Here is a 21,516-nt window from a genome sequence, read left to right as displayed (position 1 = left end):
CGTCATTCTTGAGTAAAATATCGCCTTCAACTACGTTTAATTTCTGCCTTCAATTTGACCAATTAGTTATCTTTTTTCACCATTTTTATTCTTTTTAAATTGAAAGTCTTAAGCTTCAGTTATTCTGGTTTCCTCATAGGATAAAAAAAAAGGAAAAATAGAATGAGAAAAGTCCATTCAGTCCATCAAGCCCACTCCACTCCTTCCAAAGGCCATGTCAATCGACCACACACATTTCATATCCTGATACTGAAAAGTTATTAAGCAAGTAGTCACCCATCCCCGCATCTCCACCACTATTCAACTCTGGCCTGCTGTCCCTCAAAGTAAGTCAACTGCACCCCAACAGGACGGGAGCCATTGTGCCTTGTGGAGTATTTGAGGACCTCAATCTGTAGCCGTTCCTGTGACCCTCCATCCTCTTCACACCAGATATTTATCCAGCTCCTTTTTTTTGAAGGAGTTCAGTGACTCAGTCTAAGCTGCTCTTGCTGATGATTCTCATCCACATCCTTCACTCTGTGGGACATAGAAGAAAAGAGCAGGAGTAGGCCATTCGGCCCCTCGAGCCTGTTCCGCCATTCAATGAGATCATGGCTGATCATCCAAACTCCGTACCCTGTCCCTGCTTTCTCCCCATATCCCTTGATCCCCTTAGCCTTAAGAAATATATCTAACTCCTCCTTGAATATATTTAATGACAAATGATCCAGGATAATTTTAATAGGAACTACTGATTGATAGCGAGGGAATTCAGGTTAGTTTTGCTTAACGGAGCCCCTCCCAGATCCTCATCAGTGCTTCTAACCTCCAATTGATGATTGGTGTATCCTTAACTTCTGATTGGCTCAAAAAGAAGGTAATGTCTGTCCAAGTATTGGACACTCTCTCATTTACAGTTTGATTAAGCAATGCTTTTCCTGGTGACATGGGGAATCTGCCGACAAAGTAGGAGCTCTTTGTCGCTGCGTCTCACATTCAGGGAACCCCACACACAGTCTGATAGCCTGATGACTGATACCTGGGATGGCAGGAATGAGGTATGAGGAGAGATTGGGTCGATTGGGCTTATATTCGCTGGAGTTTAGAAGAATGAGAGGGGATCTCATTGAAACTTATAAAATTCTAACAGGACTAGACAGACTAGATGCAGGGAGGATGTTCCTGATGGTGGGGGAGTCCAGAACCAGGGGTCACAGTCTAAAGATAAGGGGTAAGCCATTTAGGACAGAGATGAGGAGGAACTTCTTCACCCAGAGAGTGGTGAACCTGTGGAATTCTCTACCACAGAAGGCAGTTGAGGCCAATTCATTAAATATATTCAAGAAGGAGTTGGATATATTTCTTAAGGCTAAAAGGATCAAGTGGTATGGGGAGAAAGCAGGTACCGGGAACTGAATTGGGATGATCAGCCATGATCGCATTGAATGGCGGAGCAGGCTCGAAAGGCCAAATGGCCTACTCCTGCTCCTATCTTCTATGTTTCTATGACAATAGCATGCAACATAGGAACAGGAGTAGGCCATTCAGCCCCTCGAGCCTGTTCCACCATTCAATTAGATCACGACTGATCTGTATCTTAACTCCCATCTACCTGCCTTGGTTCCATAACCCTTGCCTAACAAAAATCTAGCGATCTCACTGACGTAAGAAAACTACTAGGCACTTGGTCTAAGCGTTAAACAAAGCTTTAATCAACCATTTTACAACATGGAGGTCTAGTTGTGTCCTTCACTAGTTCCTGTTAACAATGTCCTGCGCAAGCTGGGCCCGTGCCAGAGTATTTATACTCTTCCCTGGACAGCGCCACCCGTAGGCCGCTCAGTATTATTTCATAAGTCTTTCTTTCATGAATGACTGATTCACGTCACTCAGTTTCAAAATTTTCAGTTGATACACTTTTTGGGGGAGAGAGTTCCAGATTTCCACTGCTGAAGGGTGATTAAGTGAGGTTCCAGAAGCTGCCAAGTGACTCTAGGAGCTGCACCCAAGTGCGGAGTTAATGCCTTCAGGAATAGGGGGGGTTGCGCGTGGGGAGGGAAGAGCACAAATTGACAGAGAAAATGGTGAGACTAAAAATGAGAGGCTGGAATGGGAGCGAGTAGCTCGCTGCCTCTGCACCACGCGTGTGTGTTTGGTGTCAGCACAAACCTTAACGCATTTTGGAGAAGTGGAATTGTTCATCTTTCCTCAAATGAAGTGAAACCGCTGACCGTGTGGAATTCTTTTGCATAAAAAAAAGCCTCTCCGGAGTCTTTCTGGACGGCCTCCTCTGCGGTTGTTTGTATGGGTCCAGGCTGGGGAGGATCGCCAGTCTGCTGATGCCTCACTGATGTGCTCACTGCACCCTTGTGCTGAACGCCTGAATCCAACAGTTGCACAAAATGGTGAAGAGCTCAGAACAAACTCTGTCTAGATCTACCCGCAGCGGTCTATACCAACCCAGGTCTGCCCAGAACTACCTGGGGCTGCCCAGATTACTTGGTCCAATCCAGATAAACCCAGGCCTGCCCAGATTGATGCTGGTTTGCCAAGATCTACCCAGGTTTGTCCAGCTCAAACACAGATCTGCCCAGACCTACTCGGGACTTCTCAGGTCTTTGCGGGCTTACCCAGATCAATCTGAGTCTGCCCAGATCTACTCAGGGTTGTCCAGCTCAACATGGGATAGTCCAGATCTATCTACGATTGTCCAGATCAACCTGGATTGGAGCGGTCAACTGGGTCTACCCAGATCTACTCAGGACAGGTCTATTTTTCCAATTCTCTGCTCACCTGAAGACTGGCATCTGAGTCCACCAGTGCTGGGGTCCGATTCTATGAGTGTTAGCAGCCATTCAATAACTAACCTAAATGGCCATATATCAGTTGGGGTGGGGGCGGGGGGGGGGTTTCTCAGTGGGGATTGGCTGGTTGGTGCTCACATTGAGGAATGGCTGAAAATTGTGATGAGACCTTCCTTTTTTAATGACACATTCTCTTGCGCATCTTCCCCTCCCTTCCAATCCCTTTGCCCCATCACTGCTGGTAGTGCCTTCAGCTGCGTAGACCCCATGCTCTGGAATTCCCTCGCTAAACCCCTTCTCCTCTTCACTCTTTTCTCCTCCTTTAAGACTTCCATTAAAGCCCAACTCTTTGACCAAACCCATCCTAATATCTTCTTTGGCGCAGTGTCTATTTTTTTCCTTATGCCTCGGAGAAGTGTCTTGGGGAAGGTCTCATCACAATTTTCAGCCATTCCTCAATGTGAGCACCAACCAGCCAATCCCCACTGAGAAACCCCCCCCGCCCCCACCCCAACTGATAGATGCCAATTGTTGCTGTTGTTGGTAGATACTGTGGCTCAGTGGGTAGCACACTCGCCTCGGAGTCAGAGACTTGAGTGCAAAATTCTAGGCTGACACTCCAGTGCAGTGCTGAGGGAGTGCTGCACCGTCGGAGGTGCTGTCTTTTGGATGAGACGTTAAACTGAGGCCCCGTCTGCCCTCTCAGGTGGATGGAAAAGATCCCATGGCACTATTTTGAAGAAGAGCAGGGGAGTTATCCCTGGTGCCTTGGCCAATATTTATCCCTCAATCAACATCACAAAAACAGATTATCTGGTCATTACCACATTGCTGTTTGTGGGAGCTTGCTGTGCGCAAATCGGCTGCTGTGTTCCCTACATTACAACAGTGACTACACTCCAAAAGTACTTCATTGGCTTTGAGAGGTCGTGAAGGGCGCTATATAAATGAAAGTCTCTTTCTTTCTTTCAAAAACGAATTCATTTCAACTTATCAAAAGTTGGTATACTCTTCTTATTTTGGGTGATTAACCAATTGGACTGTAGCTTAATAAAACTTTAAATAAAACTTAACAAATTAAATTGAAATTGCATTGGCCAGGGTGATGATGCACTCCAGTCCCCGCGGCGCCCACCGATTGCGGAAGGCCTCAAGCGTGCCGGCGGACACCGTGTGCTTCATCTCCAGGGCCACCCGGGCGCGAATATAGCCATGGAAAAGAGGCAGGCAATCGGGCCGGATGACCCCCTTGACCGCCCACTTTGGCCAGGCCCAGGAGCAGTCCTACGCGGAGGTCCCCCGACCTGCCCGCTCCCCTCCGCGCCGGGTGACCAAAGATCAGGAGCGTGGGACTGAAGTGCAGCCAGAAATCGAGGAGCAGCCCCTTCAAATAATAAAAGAGGGGCTACAACCTCTCACATTCCATGTATACATGGAACACGGACTCCTCCAGGCCAAAAGTTGGTGTACTCTTTTGATTGGGTAATTAAAAAACAAATTGTCTGTAAATAAATAAAACTTTAAATGAAACTTAACAAATTAAATTAAAATTTGGTTTTCCGGGTTGATAATGCACTCCAGTCCCTGCGGCGCCCACCGGTCATGAAGTACTCAAGCGTGCCAGCGGACACCGCATGCTCCATCTCCAGGGCCACCCGGGCGCGAATATGGCCGTGGAAGAGAGGCAGGCAATCGGGCCGAACGACCCCCTCAACCGCCCGCTGCCTGGACCAATTGATGGCTTTTTTGACCAGGCCCAGGAGCAGTCCCATGAGGAGGTCCTCTGACCTGCCCGCTCCCCTCCGCGCCGGGTGACCAAAGATCAGGAGCGTGGGACTGAAGTGCAGCCAGAAATCGAGGAGCAGCCCCTTCAAATAATAAAAGAGGGGCTACAACCTCTCACATTCCGTGTATACATGGAACACGGACTCCTCCAGGCCAAAAGTTGGTGTAAGGGACAAGACTTTAGATTTCTTTTTTTCCCCCCTATTACCCCCGCCCCCTCCTCTCCTGAAGGTGCTGACTGCTCTACGAGTATGGTTCACACAGACAATGACAGCCGCCTGTACCTCCCTCTGTGGACAGTTTCCAGGTGTGTTGGCAGGCTATTCGAGCCCCGTGCAGCCCTCGCCTGAAACCTGCCTCGCTGTGTGTAACTTCCAGGAATCAATAAAAGACCCATGTTAGAAATAAACCATCAAAGAGAAACCGTTGATGTTCAATCAGACTTGGGGGAATGGGTTTTGGAAAGGGGAGGGATGGGTTTTGGAAAGGGGGGGTGGGTTTTGGAAAGGGGGTGGGTTTTAGAAAGGGGGGTGGGTTTTGGAAAGGGGGGTGGGTTTTGGAAAGGGGGGGAATGGGTTTTGGAAAGGGGGGAATGGGTTTTGGAAAGGGGGGAATGGGTTTTGGAAAGGGGGAATGGGTTTTGGAAAGGGGGGAGGGATTGGGTTTTGGAAAGGGGGGTGGGTTTTGGAAAGGGGAATGGGTTTTGGAAAGGGGGGAATGGGTTTTGGAAAGGGGGAATGGGTTTTGGAAAGGGGGAATGGGTTTTGGAAAGGGGGAATGGGTTTTGGAAAGGGGGGAATGGGTTTTGGAAAGGGGGGAATGGGTTTTGGAAAGGGGGGAATGGGTTTTGGAAAGGGGGGAATGGGTTTTGGAAAGGGGGGAGGGATTGGGTTTTGGAAAAGGGGGGTGGGTTTTGGAAAGGGGGGAATGGGTTTTGGAAAGGGGGGAATGGGTTTTGGAAAGGGGGAGGGATGAGGCAAACAAAAATTCTACTGATTAATACTATTAATTATACTTAAAAAAAGACATTCATTGTAGGTCAACGAAAGGGATTACTGTGTCTCGCAGACATGCAGAAAAACACAAGTAGGCTTAATGCACAGTCTTAACCTGGAATCAGTGAGTTTACAGCATATTTCCCCAGTACAAGTGCAACAAACAAACAGAAAGAGCAAATTGTGTGAGAAAGCGGCTGGAGAGAATGGGATTTCTACCAGCCAGACAGAGTGAGCATTCACTGTGTGGGGAGACTGGAAGTTTCAGGACAATCCTGTAATCCCATTCACAAGTTCAAACTTCGGAATCTCATGCCTCTTCAGTAATCTTACCAAATCCACTTAAGAAAACTCTCACTACCCAGGGAAAAGATGGGATTAAGTCCCTGCCCCCTCACTTGGCTGGGATTGGTGCATTCCATAAGTAGTTCTTTCCTCCCTCTCTCTCTATCTCTGCCCCCACCCCCGAGAGGGTTGCTGAGATTGGATCAGTCTGTGTGTGAGACTGTCAGTCAGTCCCTTGCTGTTGGAGCTAAGCGAAGGCAAGGGCCACTCGCTCCTGTCCGTGACACAGTGAGTGAGGACAGATGACGGAACTAGCCGGTGGGGGCTGGACCATGGGTCTGAGGTAGGTCTGATGTGATTTTGCCTTTTGGTTTCCCCCCCCCCACACCCTCTCCCTTTCTTCTTGGTTCAGTGAAGTTAACTTAATCCAGCTGTGGCTTTGAATGAAATCTGTAGTTTCAGACTGGAGTGGAATGTGTTTCTCACTGTGTGAGACAGGCTTTCAGCTCTGGGGCTCCTTCTCTCTCTCGCTCTCTTTTCCCCCCCCCCTTTGCTTCTGAAACAACTTTTTCCCCCACTGGCAGCCTTGCTGCAGTTTTAAGTTTTCACGCTGCTGCCGGATTGAAGTATTTAAAAACTGCCAGGTTTGCTTGACCCGCTGAAATTGAGAGCTGCTTTTTCGTTTGCGTCTTGCGAAAATAAACGAAACCAGAGGCGCCCAGGGAAAAAAAAGAGGGGGCAGGTCGGAGAGAGGCTGTCAAAGACTGAGGGTCAGATCGGTGGTTAAAGAGACTGCGAGAGAGAAGCAAAGTGAGCAAAACACGAGTGAGACACACAGACAGGGCGACTGTTAAAGGGACAGACACACAAGAGGGACAGATAGTGAATCCTACAGATGGAGATCAAACGAGAAGGCAGGAGAAAGTGTCAGAGAGAGAGAGAGAGAGAATGCAAGAGAGCGAATCATGGAAAACAGACAGGGAGCAAAAAAGGGACAATTGAAAAGACAAAAAAAGAAAACCAATTAAAAAGGAGTTTAAAAGAAAAACATATAGAGACAGAGAGAAGTGCAAACCGATTCTCCTTGTTTGGATCCGGTTCTTTAGTAACAATCGACTGTTACAGATGATTCCTCGTCTCTGTCCCACTATTAACAGGTGACTTGGAGAGGTTCCCATTATTAGGCCCTCTGGTGGACCCCGTTAGCAGGCGACCTGACAATCTCTCAAGCTGTCGTTTGTGCTCTCCCTCAGGCTCAACCGGGAAATGCACCATGTGGCACTGAGCCATACAGACGAGGAGGCACCAGGCTTGATCCTGGTCTCTGCTCAGTTGAGGTTTTAGTTGGAGCCCCACAATTGGCCTCAGTGCCCTCAGCTAAGAATGCACCAAGGTTCCTTGTTCCTGATTCGCGTCTTGTGACTTCTGCTGGACATCGGATGAGGATGGGACGCTTCTCCCCGTGGTTGAATAGTTCTGCAATAATGACTGGCTCGGGTCACGTGAGCGAAGAACCGCAGGGCGTCGGGGTGCCTGTGGAACTGTATCCCAGCAAATATAGTCAGTGCTTTTAGACCAGAGAAAACTGGTTGGGGAGGGGGTGGGAATGGGAAATATTTCTTTAAAAATACAATTCTGCAAATCTTTTCACACCTTCGAGCATTTCTTCAAAAATAATTTCTAATGAAAACAAATGAGGACGACTCTGCAAAAAATGCATCTTAACTGTGGTGGAGATCATGTCTACTACAACAACAACGTGTATTTATATAGCGCCTTTAACATAGTAAAACGTCCCATGGCGCTTCACAGGAGCGTTGTCAGAAAAATTTGACAGCGAGCCACATAAGGAGATATTAGGACAGGTGACCAAAAGCTTGGTCAAAGAGGGAGCTTTTAAGGTGTGACTTAAAGGAGGAAAGAGAGGTTTAGGGAGGGAATTCCAGAGCTTAGGGCCTAGAGAGTTGAATGGTGGAGTGATGAAAATCAGGGGTGCACAAGAGGGCAGAATTGGAGGAGTGCAGAGGGTTGTAGGGCTGGAGGAGATTACAGAGGTAGGGAGGGGCGAGGCCACAGAGGGATTTGAACATGAGGATAAGGTTTTAAAATGGAGGTGTTTCCGGTTTACTACAGCATCAAAGTTGCCTGGTGGCCTGAATACTCCTCAAAATGGTAGATAATCTCTTTTAAATGTACGTGGCTTCAGTACAAAGGGCACTTTATAAATTGTTGATTTGTATAGAGTGCAGCGTAAAGGAAGTCAGTCAGATACTTGGAGCTTGACACGAGAGGATTTCCCTTTCATTGTTTGACTTCAGAATTATTTGTGCATCATTTCCCTCAATAGTTCACCATCTTGACCACTCATCTGCCTTCCTCTGTCACTTCTAGAATTGTTATTGAAGTCTTTAATTTAAAAATTGTATTTCTGAAATGAAATGTCCTCGCCACATCTCTCTGTGGGAGGCAAATAAGCAGAGTTGAGTCATCAGGTGGGAGATGAGGAATCTCTCCAGTAGGGTGGAGAGGGCAAAAAAAAAATCAGACACAGCAAGTTAGTCCCTATTCTTCCTCTTTCGCTCTCGAGAGTGGCTGGTTTGAGGGGATGGTAGGAACCTGGGAGCAGGGAATAGGTTGTGTCGCAGATGGCCTGTAAAGAACAGGGAGATATGTAATATAAGCAGAAAATACTGGTAATACCCAACAGGTCTACAAGAACAACAACAACAACTTGTATTTATATAGCACCTTTAACGTAGTAAAACATCCCAAGGTGCTTCACAGGAGTATTAGAAGACAAAAAATTTAAGGAGAAATTAGGGCAGGTGACCGAAAGCTTGGTCAAAGAGGTAGGTCTTAAGGAGCATCTTAAAGGAGGAAAGAGAAGTAGCGAGGCGGAGAGGTTTAGGCAGGGAATTCCAGAGCTTAGGGCCTAGGCAACTGAAGGCACGGCCACCATTTGTTGAGTGATTATAATCAGGGATGCTCAAGAGGGAAGAATTAGAGGAGCGCAGATATCTCGGGGTGGGGGGGGTGTTGTGGGGCTGAAGGAGATTAGAGATAGGGAGGGGCGAGGCAATGGAGGGATTTGAAAACAAGGATGAGAATTTTGAAATTGAGGCGCTGCTTAACTGAGAGCCAGTGTAGTTCAGAGAGCACAGGGGTGATAGGTGAACGGGACTTGGCGCGAGTTAGGACATGGGCAGCCGAATTTTGGATGACCTCAAATTTACGTAGGGTAGAATATGGGAGGCCAGCCAGGAGTGCTTTGAAATAGTCAAGTCTAGAGGTAACAAAGGCATGGATGAGGGTTTCAGCAGCGGATGAGTTGATGCAAGGGCGGAGATGGGCGATGTTACGGAGGTGGAAATAGGCGGTCTTAGTTATGCCGCGGATATGTGGTCAGAAGCTCATTTCAGGGTCAAATATGACACCAAGGTTGTGAATAATGTGGTTCAGCCTCAAACAGATGTTAGGGAGAGGGAAGGTAGCATCTGTCAGAGAGAGAAATGTAACTAATGGGGACGAAGAAACTCGGAGCTTCCCTGATGCCTCAGCTGCTAAATACAATGGCCAGAGTCAAACTGATCCATACAGAGCGGAAAGTAGCCAATCTCAGCCAGGGCAGTGGATGTGGGTGCTACAGTTGGAACTAAGTGTCATGTATGAACCATTACAGTGTGTATCAGGAGTCTTTCTGCAGTGAGGTCAAACTCGACCCTGTCCTCCCTGACTACCCACACAGTAGGAACAGTAGATAGCAACCAAGACCCTGGCTAATTCTTTCTTCCCCAGGCTATTCAACTATACAGGTCATCACAGTAAAGCCCGATTATTCATTCTCGGGATGTGGGCGTCACTGGCAAGGCCGGCATTTATTGCCCATCCCTAATACAACTGAGTGGCTTGCTGGACCACCTCAGAGGGCAGTTAGGAGTAAGCCACAATGGTGTGGCACTGGAGTCACAGAGGCCAGACCAGGTGAGGGCGGCAGGCTTCCTTCCCTAAAGGACATTAATGAACCTGTTGGGTTTCGTACAACAATCTGACAGCTTCACGGTCACTTTTACTGATAACATGCAATCCAGTAACATAACCGCTACACTAACATAACTAATATCCACAAACACACCCTGTCCAATGGGAGTCACTGAATGGTAATCAGAGTCAAGAATCTTGGCTGGTTAGTCTCCTCTCCAGATCAGGGACATTGAGGTCAATTGTAGGACAGTTTATATTTCTATAACCATCACCCTGGCGGAGATAATTTAACTCGACCCAGAGCAGGTATCGAAGCTGAGACTGCCTGGTCTATATGACTCAGAATAAATTGTGCTCTCCTGGTGTCCGAGGTCAGTATGCTAAGTGTGGTGCTAACAATTTGCGACTTTGACACTGTCTCATGAGCAACATTGGAGAAGTACACCTTGTGCTGGTTAGAGGAGAGCCGCAGGAATTAAGGAAGGAAAATGCGCTCAGCCTCACTAGGAAGATTAAAGTTTCATTCTTAGTGAAGGAGTTCATTTTTTTTTTGAATTGCGGTTGACTTTAATCCTGATTCATCAACTATCACAGGCTCGGAAGAGTAGTAAGCATAGTTGATTTTTTTTAGTAAGTCGTATTTATTGCCGTTTTACTTCCTCCTCCTCCCTCCTCCTCCTCCTACCTCCACCCCACGTCTCGCCAAGAAGGTGCCGACTCACACTGGGATTCAGTTCCACAAGCGCTGGGAACCCTCCAGTCCCAGACCCAAATGCCCATTCTTCATGTATGAAGCTGGATAGTGAGTGTCAGCGGGCTATTCGATCAAGGGGCGTCACAATAGGGTCTATTCCTCTGCTCGCCCAACACCCATACGTCAGAAGGAGTCACAGTTTAACAATGTGAACTTGAGCTGATTTTTCTCATCCCCCCCACCCCCCTAAAGTTAGCAGTCCTACCCCCAACCTGGCTGCGATCAGCTAACTCAGCACAGAGCAGAGATTGAACCCTGGTGTAGTAAAGTGGATTGTTGGGCTGAAGCATCTATAATGAGCTTAGATATTGAGTCCAAACACACAGCCAACCACTGTACTGGCTCAGAAACTACCTATATCTCTATCTACATATGTGTATAGACAGCACCTGCCATTATAAGAGCTGGCGAGCAGTAACTGGATCAGCAAAGGCTCTTGTACATTGTTCATTTGAAATAAAGCCTGATTGTCCAATGAAGGGTTGAATGAGCCCGAATACTTTGGAGTTTCCCGGTGTATATTGCTGAGGAACGAACCTCTTTCAACTTCTAAAAGTTGTAACAAATGCAGTCATTTTGCTTTCCGTCTTTCCTTCCATGTCTCTCTGGCAGTCTCTGCCTCTTTGGGCTGGATTTTCTGGGGGAGGTTAGCCAGTGGGATCAGTAGCGGGTTGGGAGGGAAAATGGGTTTTTCTCGCACCCCACCGCCATGCACCTTTCCCCAATGTCAGGTCCGTCAGCGCTGAGCAGACCCGGCACGCAGTGGCAGGTTCACAGCAGGGGACCCAATTCAGGTAATTAGTGGCTTGTTTAGAGCCACTTAAGAATCAATTTCCGCTCACCTTCTGCATTTGACAGCTCGTCCATGGGGTCCACGCTGGTCGTGGACCACGTCTGTCAAGCTGAGGTGGGAAGCCAGGGATAGCCCCACCATGGCCAGATTTACTTCACTTGACGCTGTACACCCTGGCTGCCACATGATGCATGCGGTTGGCACCACCCCACACCAACACCATAAAACATCCCTACAATGCCCAAGTCATTCCTTTCACACTCATCACCATTGCGGAGGGTACCGTTATGTCTCACCATTCACTGCAACTCACTAAGCCACTTCCAAAGGTGCTCACTGATCTGTCCAAGAGTGCAAAGTGTTGAAAATAAAGGTTTCAATGTTTGACACTACATTAACAGAAACTTTACATGAACATTGCATAAAACACCCAAGTGCCTACCCTTGTGTGTTATTAGTTAGTATGATTGGACTAGGATGAGGGTGAGTGTGAGGGGTGGCTAGTGAGATGGAGATGTGATAATGTAGATAGAGAGGGATGGGTGGAGGTGCAAGGTAAGTTGGTGAGAGTAAGGATGTGCAGGAGTAGGGTAGGGAAGGCAGAGTGAGGGGGATGTGATGAGAGGCACAGCAGGATGAGGTTGAGTGTGGCCTTCTACTAATGTTCCGTAATCTGCTCAGATCATTGAAATGTTTGTGGCACTACACACGGGTCCTCCTGACCACATCCCTGCTTGTGCCCTCCTGTGCAATGTGCAACCAGGCTGTGTTGATCTCCTGGGGAGGTCTCTTCTGCCCATGGGAAGGGAAGAGGACCTCCCTGCGTGCTGTGACACCCTCCATAAGCATATGGAGGGAGTCACGGGAGAGCCTGGGTGCGGCTCTGTGCAGTCATTGTCAGTGATTGCAGCACCTCAATGCTGTAGAACATGGACAGCACAAATGTCAAAAGAAAGTTGGCCATGGTCCCTTTTAAGGAAATAACAACAGAAAATGCTGGAAAAACTCAGCAGGTCAGGCAACATCCGTGGAGAGAAATTTGAGTTGACGTTTCGGGTCGAACCCCTCTTCAAAACTGGAAAGAAAAGAAACTGGATCGAAGGCAGGGCTGCGATCGGACAAAAGAATAAAAGAAACAAAAGAAGTAAAAGAGATTAGAAGCTAGACGAGATGGTAATAGGCTGAGATTAGGTGTAAAGTGTACTGGCAGGGCAAAAGATAGCTGCCAGGTGTGAGAGAGAAACAAAAGGAAAGGGGGGGGGGGGAAAGGAGTGGAACAATTACAAGAGAAAATGAAATGGGGGCTGAGCTTATGATCTGAAATTGTTGAACTCGATATTGAGTCCGGAAGGCTGCAGAGTGCCTAATCGGAAGATGAGGTGCTGTTCCTCGAGTTTACGTTGAGCTTCCGTGGAACAATACAAGAGGCCAAGGACGGTGAGGTCTGAGTGGGAATGGCTGATGATGCGTCATCAAATGACGTCACCAGACTCGCTTCCTCTAATTGGCCAGGAAACGCACTGGGCGGGGCTTAACAAACACAATCGGGAAATTCATTTCAAAGGCCAGGTCGGAGACTGCAGCGGGGTCGGGACCCGCCGAGGTTCATAAAATCGCGGCATTTGAGTCTCTGGGATCGATTTCACTCGGGTCGGCCGCCTGTTTTACACCCCACCCAGTTTTTCTTTCCAGGAAGAACATTGACCTGGGTGTAAATCGGGCATTCACTGGCCGCCCTTTCCTGCCCGGTTAAAATCACCTCCTCTGTGTCTAGTTATCATGCTCAGTTTCACACACCCCTTTATTTTTTTAGTTTACTTTTATCTGCTTATCAAGTTGAGGGGCAGTAATGCTGGAGAATAGAACACTTTGTGTTTCAGGCACTCGGTATCAGTAATAATCCCTCCCAGTTAGATGCAAACTAAGGCTCCTTCTACTCTGCCCACACTCTGCTCAACCTCAGAAAAACATCCCCTGCGCTACCAGTGTGACATTTTCCATTTACCAGCTGTACTGTGGTCTGTCCGGCAGTAAATTGGTATTTTCCTCAATCAGGGTGGTTTTATGCTGTGGTCTATGCACGGGGAGTTAAAATAAGATTACCGTTATAACTCTCATCATCAAGAAACTACTTATGAAATAACACTGGACAGCCAGCTGGTGGCGCCATCCAAGGAGTATAAATACTCGGGCATGGGCCCCAGCTTGCCAGGGACATTTTGTAAGACAAGGAGCTAGTGAAGTACAACTAGACTTCCATGTTCTGAAACAAGTTGATTAAAGCCTTGCTTTATGCTCACACCATTCTGGCATGGATAGAGGATTGGCTATCTAACAGAAGGCAGAGAGTTGGGATAAATGGATCATTCTCAGACTGGCAATCAGTAACTAGTGGTGTTCCGCAGGGGTCAGTGCTGGGTCCCCAACTCTTTACAATCTATATTAACGATTTGGAGGAGGGGACCAAGTGTAACATATCAAAATTTGCAGATGATACTAAGATGGGAGGGAAAGTAGTGAGTGAGGAGGACAAAAAAACCTGCAAGGGGACATAGACAGGCTAAGTAAGTGGGCAGAGATTTGGCAGATGGAATACAATACTGGAAAGTGTGAGGTTATGCACTTTGGCAGGAAAAATCATAGAGCAAGTTATTATCTTAATGGCAAGAAACTGGAAAGTACTGAAGTACAAAGGGATCTGGGGGTCCTGGTGCACGAAACTCAAAAGGTTAGTATGCAGGTGCAGCAAGTGATTAAGAAGGCCAATGGAATGTTGGCTTTCATTGCTAGGGGGATAGAATATAAAAATAGGGAGGTATTGCTTCAGTTGTACAAGGTATTGGTGAGACCGCACCTGGAATACTGCATACAGTTTTGGTGTCCATACTTAAGAAAAGACATACTTGCTCTCGAGTCAGTACAAAGAAGGTTCACTCGGTTAATCCCGGGATGAGGGGATGGACATATGAAGAGAGGTTGAGTAGATTGGGACTCTACTCATTGGAGTTCAGAAGAATGAGAGGCGATCTTATTGAAACATATAAGATTGTGAAGGGGTTGGATCGGGTGGATGCGGGGAGGATGTTCCCGATGATGGGTGAAACTAGAACTAGGGGGCATAGTCTTAGAATAAGGGGCTGCTCTTTCAAAACTGAGATGAGGAGGAACTACTTCACTCAGAGGGTGGTAGGTCCATGGAATATGCTGCCCCAAAAAGCTGTAGAAGCTACATCATTACATAAATTTAAAACAGAAATAGACAGTTTCCTAGAAGTAAAGGGAATAAAGTGTTATGGGGAGTGGGCAGGAATTTGGACATGAGTCTAGGTTCGGATCGGTCATGACCCTGTGGGTAGCGGAGCGGGCCCAGGGGCCATGTAGCCTGATCCTGCTCCTATTTCGTGTGTCTAATTCTGTTAGATTCAGGAGATGGTTCTGTGATAGTAGATTGGCGGTTAGGATCAGATCAGCCATGATCTTATTGAATGGCGGAGCAGGCTCGAGGGGCCGATTGGCCTACTCCTGCTCCTATTTCTTATGTTCTTATGTAGTGATTTTTATTACGCCAATTACCAAACTCATTCTAGATCAGATCCTTACAGTCAGCAGACTGAGGTGACCCTCACTCCGCCGGTTAGGACAGGATGTGAACCCAGATGCCAGAGGTCACAGGTCACTGCCTAACCCACTGGGCCACCCCTATTCGCGCCCACGCTTGTAGCAACTTATTCATTTCACACCTCAGGGGTCATGTTCGCATTTTTACAATTATCTGGAAAGTTGTTGAAAGGCCCGTTCAGTGCTGATGTCAGAAAAGATTTCAACACTTGGAATGGTTTGTCGGGTAGGGCAGTGGAGATGAAAATGTCAGATAAAGAGCGAAAGAAATGGCTTGCATTTCTATAGCGCCTTTCACAGCCTCAGACGTCCCAAAGCGTTTTACAGCCAATGAAGTACTTTTGAAGTGTTGTAACATAGGAAACGCAGCAGCCAATTTGCACACAGCAAGCTCCCACAAACAGCAGTGACCAGTTAATCTGTTTAAATGATGGTTGAGGGATAAATATTGGCCAGGACACCAGGGAGAACTCCCCTGCTTTCCCTTGAAAAGTGACCATGGGATCTTTTACATCTGCCCGAGAAGGCAGATGGGACCTGAGTTTAACGTCTCATCCAAATGACGGCACCTCCGACAGTGCAGCACTCCCTCAGCACTGCACTGGGAACGTCAGCCTAGATTATGCGCTCAAGTCTCTGTGGAGTGGGGCTTGAACCCACGACCTTCTCGCTCAGAGGCGAGAGTGCTGCCCACTGAGCCACGGCTGACACCTTAGTCTTAAGGTACAGTTAGCTGTTCGATGAGAGGACTGGACGGTGGGCTAAGATGAACTGGATCCCTCATCTGCGTTTATCTGTGAGGTTGTTTGCCGCCTTATGATGAAATGTGCCAGCTGTGTTTGTACTTTTAACATATTTGAGAATATTGTGCATTAAGAGACACCCTGAGGTACAACAGTATCCCAGGGGATGCTCCACCATGGAGTGACCGTTGGATGGCCCTAGGAATGTAATGAGCAGAGCCAGGACACCCTCCTCATACCCCCCGCCCCCAACAAGGAGCAGGACAGAGGAAACCAGGGGCCGTGGCGACTCCCCATCGTGTGGCACTCTCGCACAGAGACGCTCCTAGGGACTGGTTTAAGAGCGACACCAGCCTCAGGCCAGGAATTGTCCCTCTCCTTTGCAGTTGGGGGGGGGGGGTGGGGAAGAAAAAATAACAAAAGAATGAATCAAATAAGTAAAGGAAAGGTTATTTAGGTTTAATTGTAGTAATCTGTTGTCATGGAGACCAGGCTGGAGGAAACACATCATTGGGTGATTGATGGTGGAACTAATCTAGAGTCAACAAGGGGATTGTTGGAGAGGGAGCAAGCACTACATCAGCTTGAAGCAGACTGACCCACACCTCTGAAGAAATATCCTGAATTAACAGTGGAGGGACCCTGTACCATAACTTTTTACATTTAAGGTGCACTATTTTTGCAGTGGCTCCGTTGTTTAAGGCATCATCTTGTGTGGTACCGAGCCACACATCGCAGCAAGGCCCCCGTTCCCCTGTCCCCCATCTGGACTGAGCTGGCCGCTCTGAACCATGGCACCAGTTGAAGCGAAATGCCCCTGGGTTACTTGGGAGACGAATTGGGCAGGATTCCTGATCCTGCTGGAAGCTTCATGTGTGTGTGTGTTTCGGTTAAGAAAAGGATGAGCCTGGCTGTTAACCCCCTGCAGATGAATAGCCAACTGATACCCATTGCGCGAGGTACCACAAGGACTCGTGGCTCCCACCGAACCATGAGCCGGCAAGATTCAGCGCCTTCAGCAGAGGAGGAGAGAAACATAGAAGATAGGAGCAGGAGTCGGCCATTCGGCCCCTCGAGCCTGCTCCGCCATTCAATGAGATCATGGCTGATCATCCAAACTCAGTACCCGGTCCCTGCTTTCTCCCCATATCCCTTTAACCTTAAGAAATATATCTAACTCCTTCTTGAATATATTTAATGAATTGGCCTCAATTGTCTTCTGTGGTAGAGAATTCCACAGGTTCACCACTCTCTGGGTGAAGAAATTCCTCCTCATTTCTGTCCTAAATGGCTTACACTTTATCCTTAGACTGTGACCCCTGGTTCTGGACTCCCCCGCCATCGGGAACATCCTTCCTTGCAATAAAAAATAGCTTTGTAATATAACCGGTTTCTCTCAAGATTGTGTTTTAATTCCCTAACTTTTGTCTGGTTTTTCGAAACTTCACTTTGGCTCAGTTGGGTTCGTTTCCACATTACTCCCAGCTGTGTCAGTTGTGGCTCGGTTCACCTCGGAGTCAGAAGGTCGTGGGTTCAAGTCCCACTCCAGAGACTTTGAGCACAAAATCTAGGCTGACACTCCGGTGCAATGCTGAGGGAGTGCTGCACTGTCAGAGGTGCCGTCTTTCGGATGAGACGTTAAACCCTCTCTCAGGTGGACGTAAAAAATCCCACGGCCACTATTTCAAATTTATCCCTGGTGTCCTGGCCAATATTTATCCCTCAATCAACATCACTTTAAAAAAACATTATCCGATCATTATGTTTGTGGGAGTTTGCTGTGTGCAAATTGGCTGACACATTTTGTACGTTACAACAGTGACTACACTTCAAAAAGTATTTCATAGCCTGTAAAGTACTTTGCAACACCCTGAAGTTGTGAAAGGCGCTCTATAAATGCAATAAATCCATTCAAGGTGCGGGCGGTTTTAAGTCGAGGCCGCGGTGCGCAGAACGCGTGCTCCCTGGAAAGACGCTGCTTGTCAGGAGGCTCCTGTGAACAGCTGCTTTCGGATCCGTAACTTGAGACACCCCATACAACAACAGACCAAGCAACTGACTGCATTCCTGACACTCCGCAGTCCTGTACACTCAGCACTTGTCAAACATCTTTCAGCAAATCTCCACCCCTGGAGGGCGAATCGCTCATTCTTTACATTCTGGCAATCAACAGGTCCCCCTCTCAAAATCCCACGTTTTTAATTTACCGTTAATATGTTGCTGCTGAAGATTCAGTGGCTTCCTTCTTTCTGCACGGACTGCTCTAATAGGTGGTGTGATCAAGTAAAGAATATGATTATCATTGGAATAGTGCATTCGAGGAGGAAGGAGCAACAGACAGTGGAGTTGAGGCCAAGATCAGATCAGCCATGATCCCACTGAATGGTGGAGCAGGCTCGAGGAGCCGGATGGCCGACTCCTGCTCCTATTTCTTATGTTCTTGTGACACCGTGTGGTTGGGCTCTCCCCGTGGCTCACTGGGCACGCTGGGTGATAAAGCTATGCAGACCAGGCTGGTCCCAAGTTCAGTTCCTCGGTTTAGTTGATCTCAAACAGGGCAGCTGTGGGGGCACCAGAATCAGCCTCAGAGCCCCAGGGTTAAGGGGGGTGGAAATCACACAGAGTTCCTGCTCTTGGCCGTAATCCAGTGACCCCAGCTGCAAGGCGGGTGTGTGTGGACATTGGGAAGCAATGGGTTTGGGTGCGCTTTTCACCCACACACATTGCCCACATTCACTCTCAAGGTTCACACAGGCAGACTAGCCACACTTGGGTGAGGTACCAAAGAGCAGCCCTGCATCTTTAGAAGCCGTGATGAGAGTTAATGCCTTCAGGGCAGGAGGGGGACATACCTCCATGTCACGTTTTAAATAAAAGATGATTGAAAGCAAGAAGGGCGAACCGCAGTTAATTAATAGCATCATTACACAATCATTCATGGCCACGTTTTATATCATGTTAACGTCTTGTTAATGGCCACTTTATCTCACGGTAATTGATTTTAATTGATTCTTCATATCCCCCCCTCCCCTTTTTAAAACGAAACATTACCCACAATGGGAAGGGAAGCCGCCTGTGAATTAACTCTTTCGCCGGATCAAAGCACTCACTATTGGAAAATGGTCATTGCGTTATTTGTTTTTTCCCGGTGTACTCTCCTCCTCGGGCCGCATGGTCACACATGTGCCGCCCACCCTCTTGCACTCGGGCCGTGCGAGTCCACAGTGTGACTCTTGTCGAGCTTTTCAACCTTGAGGCATCGCAACCACAGTCCTGTCCTCGCAAAAAGTTCCCACGTAAATACCATTCGGCAGGAGCCCCTGGGGCATGGATTAAGAATGGGGAAACTCTGTGATTTGTCCAATTTCCTAACCCACCCTACCCAACCCGAGGACATCTAACTCGGCACAGGCTGGGGATTGAACCTGCGACACTCCTGGTCTAGGAGCATAGGAACTGGAGTAGGCCATTCTGTAGGACTCCGTTCCGAAGTGGGCCGTGCAGGGGCTAACATCGCCACTGCGACAGCCTCCTGTGTGTTTTCACTGTCACTGATAATGATTAAGTTGATCTGCTGAGTTGCGTCTGGCTTGTTTGTGTTCAGTTGACAGAATGCCACCCAGGGGTGAATTTTATAATCTGACCCCAATAATAATAAAGGCTTTGTCACATGGGGTCATGCCAAGAAACAAAAGTTCATCCGAAACTTAAATCCGACTGGTGCCGGGCAATGAATGGGTTAAACCTGCGAGCGTTCCCAGACCCATGTCTGGCACAGACTGAAAGGATACACATGTCCTGGTCGCTGGTTCCTGAGTTTAAGAGGTTCCGTCACACTGAGCGCAGTAGAAGCAGATGTTGTTTCAACAAAATCTTCTTGACATCCGCTTGAGAGAAACTCTTTCTGCTGGCTGAGCGCTATCTGGACAGCGTGGCTGCAGTTTATTTGGGAAGTCAATTAATAATCCGATATGTAATGCACAGGATTTGTGTACATCACGTCAAATCTGTACATCACACCCAGAGCGTCATGTATGTACCATGAAAATCACCCGTCCATACTTTGCTGAGTGTCTTATGATTAAACCACAGGCTGTTCTGGTGACCCATGCTGATTTGTTCAACGCCAGAAAAAAAAAATACCATCCACCAATCATTTGTTTTCCAATCAGGAACCACAAAATGAACCAATCAAATTGGTCGCACAGTCTGTTCAAAACGCTCCCTTGTCCAGCTGAAAGTAACATTTATAGAACCTGTAATGAAACCAATCCGTAAAATCACTAAAATTACCCATAAATTAGTCACTCAACGTTAGAATTGCCGGCATAAAGCTTCCCTTACCCCGTAACCTAGCAGGCTGGATGGCGCCGGAGGAGCTGGCGCGGCGCCTGTCCTGGGCCAACGTCCGGCTCGCAGTCGAAGCCATCAAGTCGGTGAAAGTGGCACTGGGCCCCGACTCCACTAGGTGTATCGAGGCGGCTCAAGCACGTGAGGTGATCCCGTCCGAGCTTACCCCCGTTCGGACGGAATTCCTCATTGGTGCCCGGCCCCGAAACTCCCCTCGGGAACCGGCGCCTCACAACTTGAGCCGTCTCGAGGAAATACCCTCCGTGCCTTTTCATTCCGCGCAGAGCGGTTTCCTGTACGGGCTGCTCCTGCACACTCTCCACTTTGCCATCTTCGTCTGCCGTCCGGACACGCCTTGGCGTGGCGTCTTGCCGACCGGCGGAGGCGGAGGTCCCCAATGGAGGGCTCTCTATGCGGGAGTCCTCCCTTGTTCCATCGGGGACTTGGCCTGGAGGGTGTTGCATGGAGCGGTCCCGTGCAATAAGGTTTTAAATAGGTTCACGGACTCCCAGGCCGCCTGCATTTTTTGCGGCCTGGAGGAGTCCATGTTTCACGTTTATATCGAGTGTGGGAGGTTGCAGCCCCTCTTTCACTACTTGAAGGGGCTGCTCCTCGATTTTTGGTTGCACTTCAGTCCCACGTTCTTGATCTACGGTCACCCGGTGCGAAGGGGAGCGGGCAGGTTGGAGGACCTCCTCGTAGGACTGCTCCTGGGCCTGGCCAAGAGAGCCATCAATTGGTCCAGGCAGCGGGCGGTCGAGGGGCTCGTCCAGCCAGATTGCCTGCCTCTCTTCCGCGGCCATGTTCGCGCCCGGGTGGCTCTGGAGATGGAGCACGCGGTGTCCGCCGGTGTGCTTGAGTTTTTCCGCGACCGGTGGGCGCCGCGGGGACTGGAGTGCATCAACAACCCGGAAAACCAAATTTTAATTTGATTTGTTAAGTTTTAGTTGAACTTTTGTTTACAGTCCAATTTGGTTTTTTTTTTGGTTCAAACAACAAGAGTACCCCGTAACCTAAATCACGTGAAAACCATTTGTTATTGATCAGTAACAGTTGTGAGGTAGGAGTGCTCGAGAAAAATTCATTCCTTGGAAATTTCAACCCGTCAAAATATCCTTATTTCGAGCAATAAGAGTCGGTGCCTTCAGAAAGGACGGTGCTGGGTGTTACAGTGGGTTTTCCCTCCTCCAGTTTTCTTATCTCCTCTTATAAAGCGCTGAATCTTGCTGCGTTCGGGTTCCACAAGCACCCTGACCGCCCCCGAGTACCTGAAACTGAGTGTGCACTCTTCAGCTTTGAGCCTTAATCCTGTCCTCACCTGATGTCTAGACGCAGACACTGGCTACGGTCAGGAGCGGGGCTCCCTCCTACCTCCCGCGGGGGGTGGTGCTGAGGCCAATTATAGATCGTACAACTTCTAAAGCAA

General features: G+C 48.2%; 1 protein-coding gene across 2 annotated transcripts in view; it reads left to right on the top strand.

The window, feature by feature from the left end:
* Positions 1 to 21,516, top strand: part of LOC147101681 (SH2 domain-containing protein 3C-like) — a 160,052-nt gene that overhangs the window by 66,276 nt on the left and 72,260 nt on the right. Inside the window, exon 1 of one of the 2 annotated variants that reach the window (XM_085965482.1) lies at positions 6,054 to 6,194. The exons of the other annotated variant lie outside the window; for it this stretch is intronic. Coding sequence (XP_085821608.1) covers positions 6,154 to 6,194 — 41 coding nt within the window. The 5' untranslated portion in view covers positions 6,054 to 6,153. Of the gene's footprint in view, positions 1 to 6,053; positions 6,195 to 21,516 lie in introns of those variants that run through there. 2 annotated transcript variants of the gene reach the window in all.

The sequence above is a fragment of the Somniosus microcephalus genome, chromosome 23 (genome assembly GCF_052327205.1).
Source record: "Somniosus microcephalus isolate GS21.2 chromosome 23, FLI_Smic_1.0, whole genome shotgun sequence".
NCBI classification, from domain to species: Eukaryota; Metazoa; Chordata; class Chondrichthyes; order Squaliformes; family Somniosidae; genus Somniosus; species Somniosus microcephalus.
This window is presented reverse-complemented; position numbering and strand designations above follow the sequence as displayed.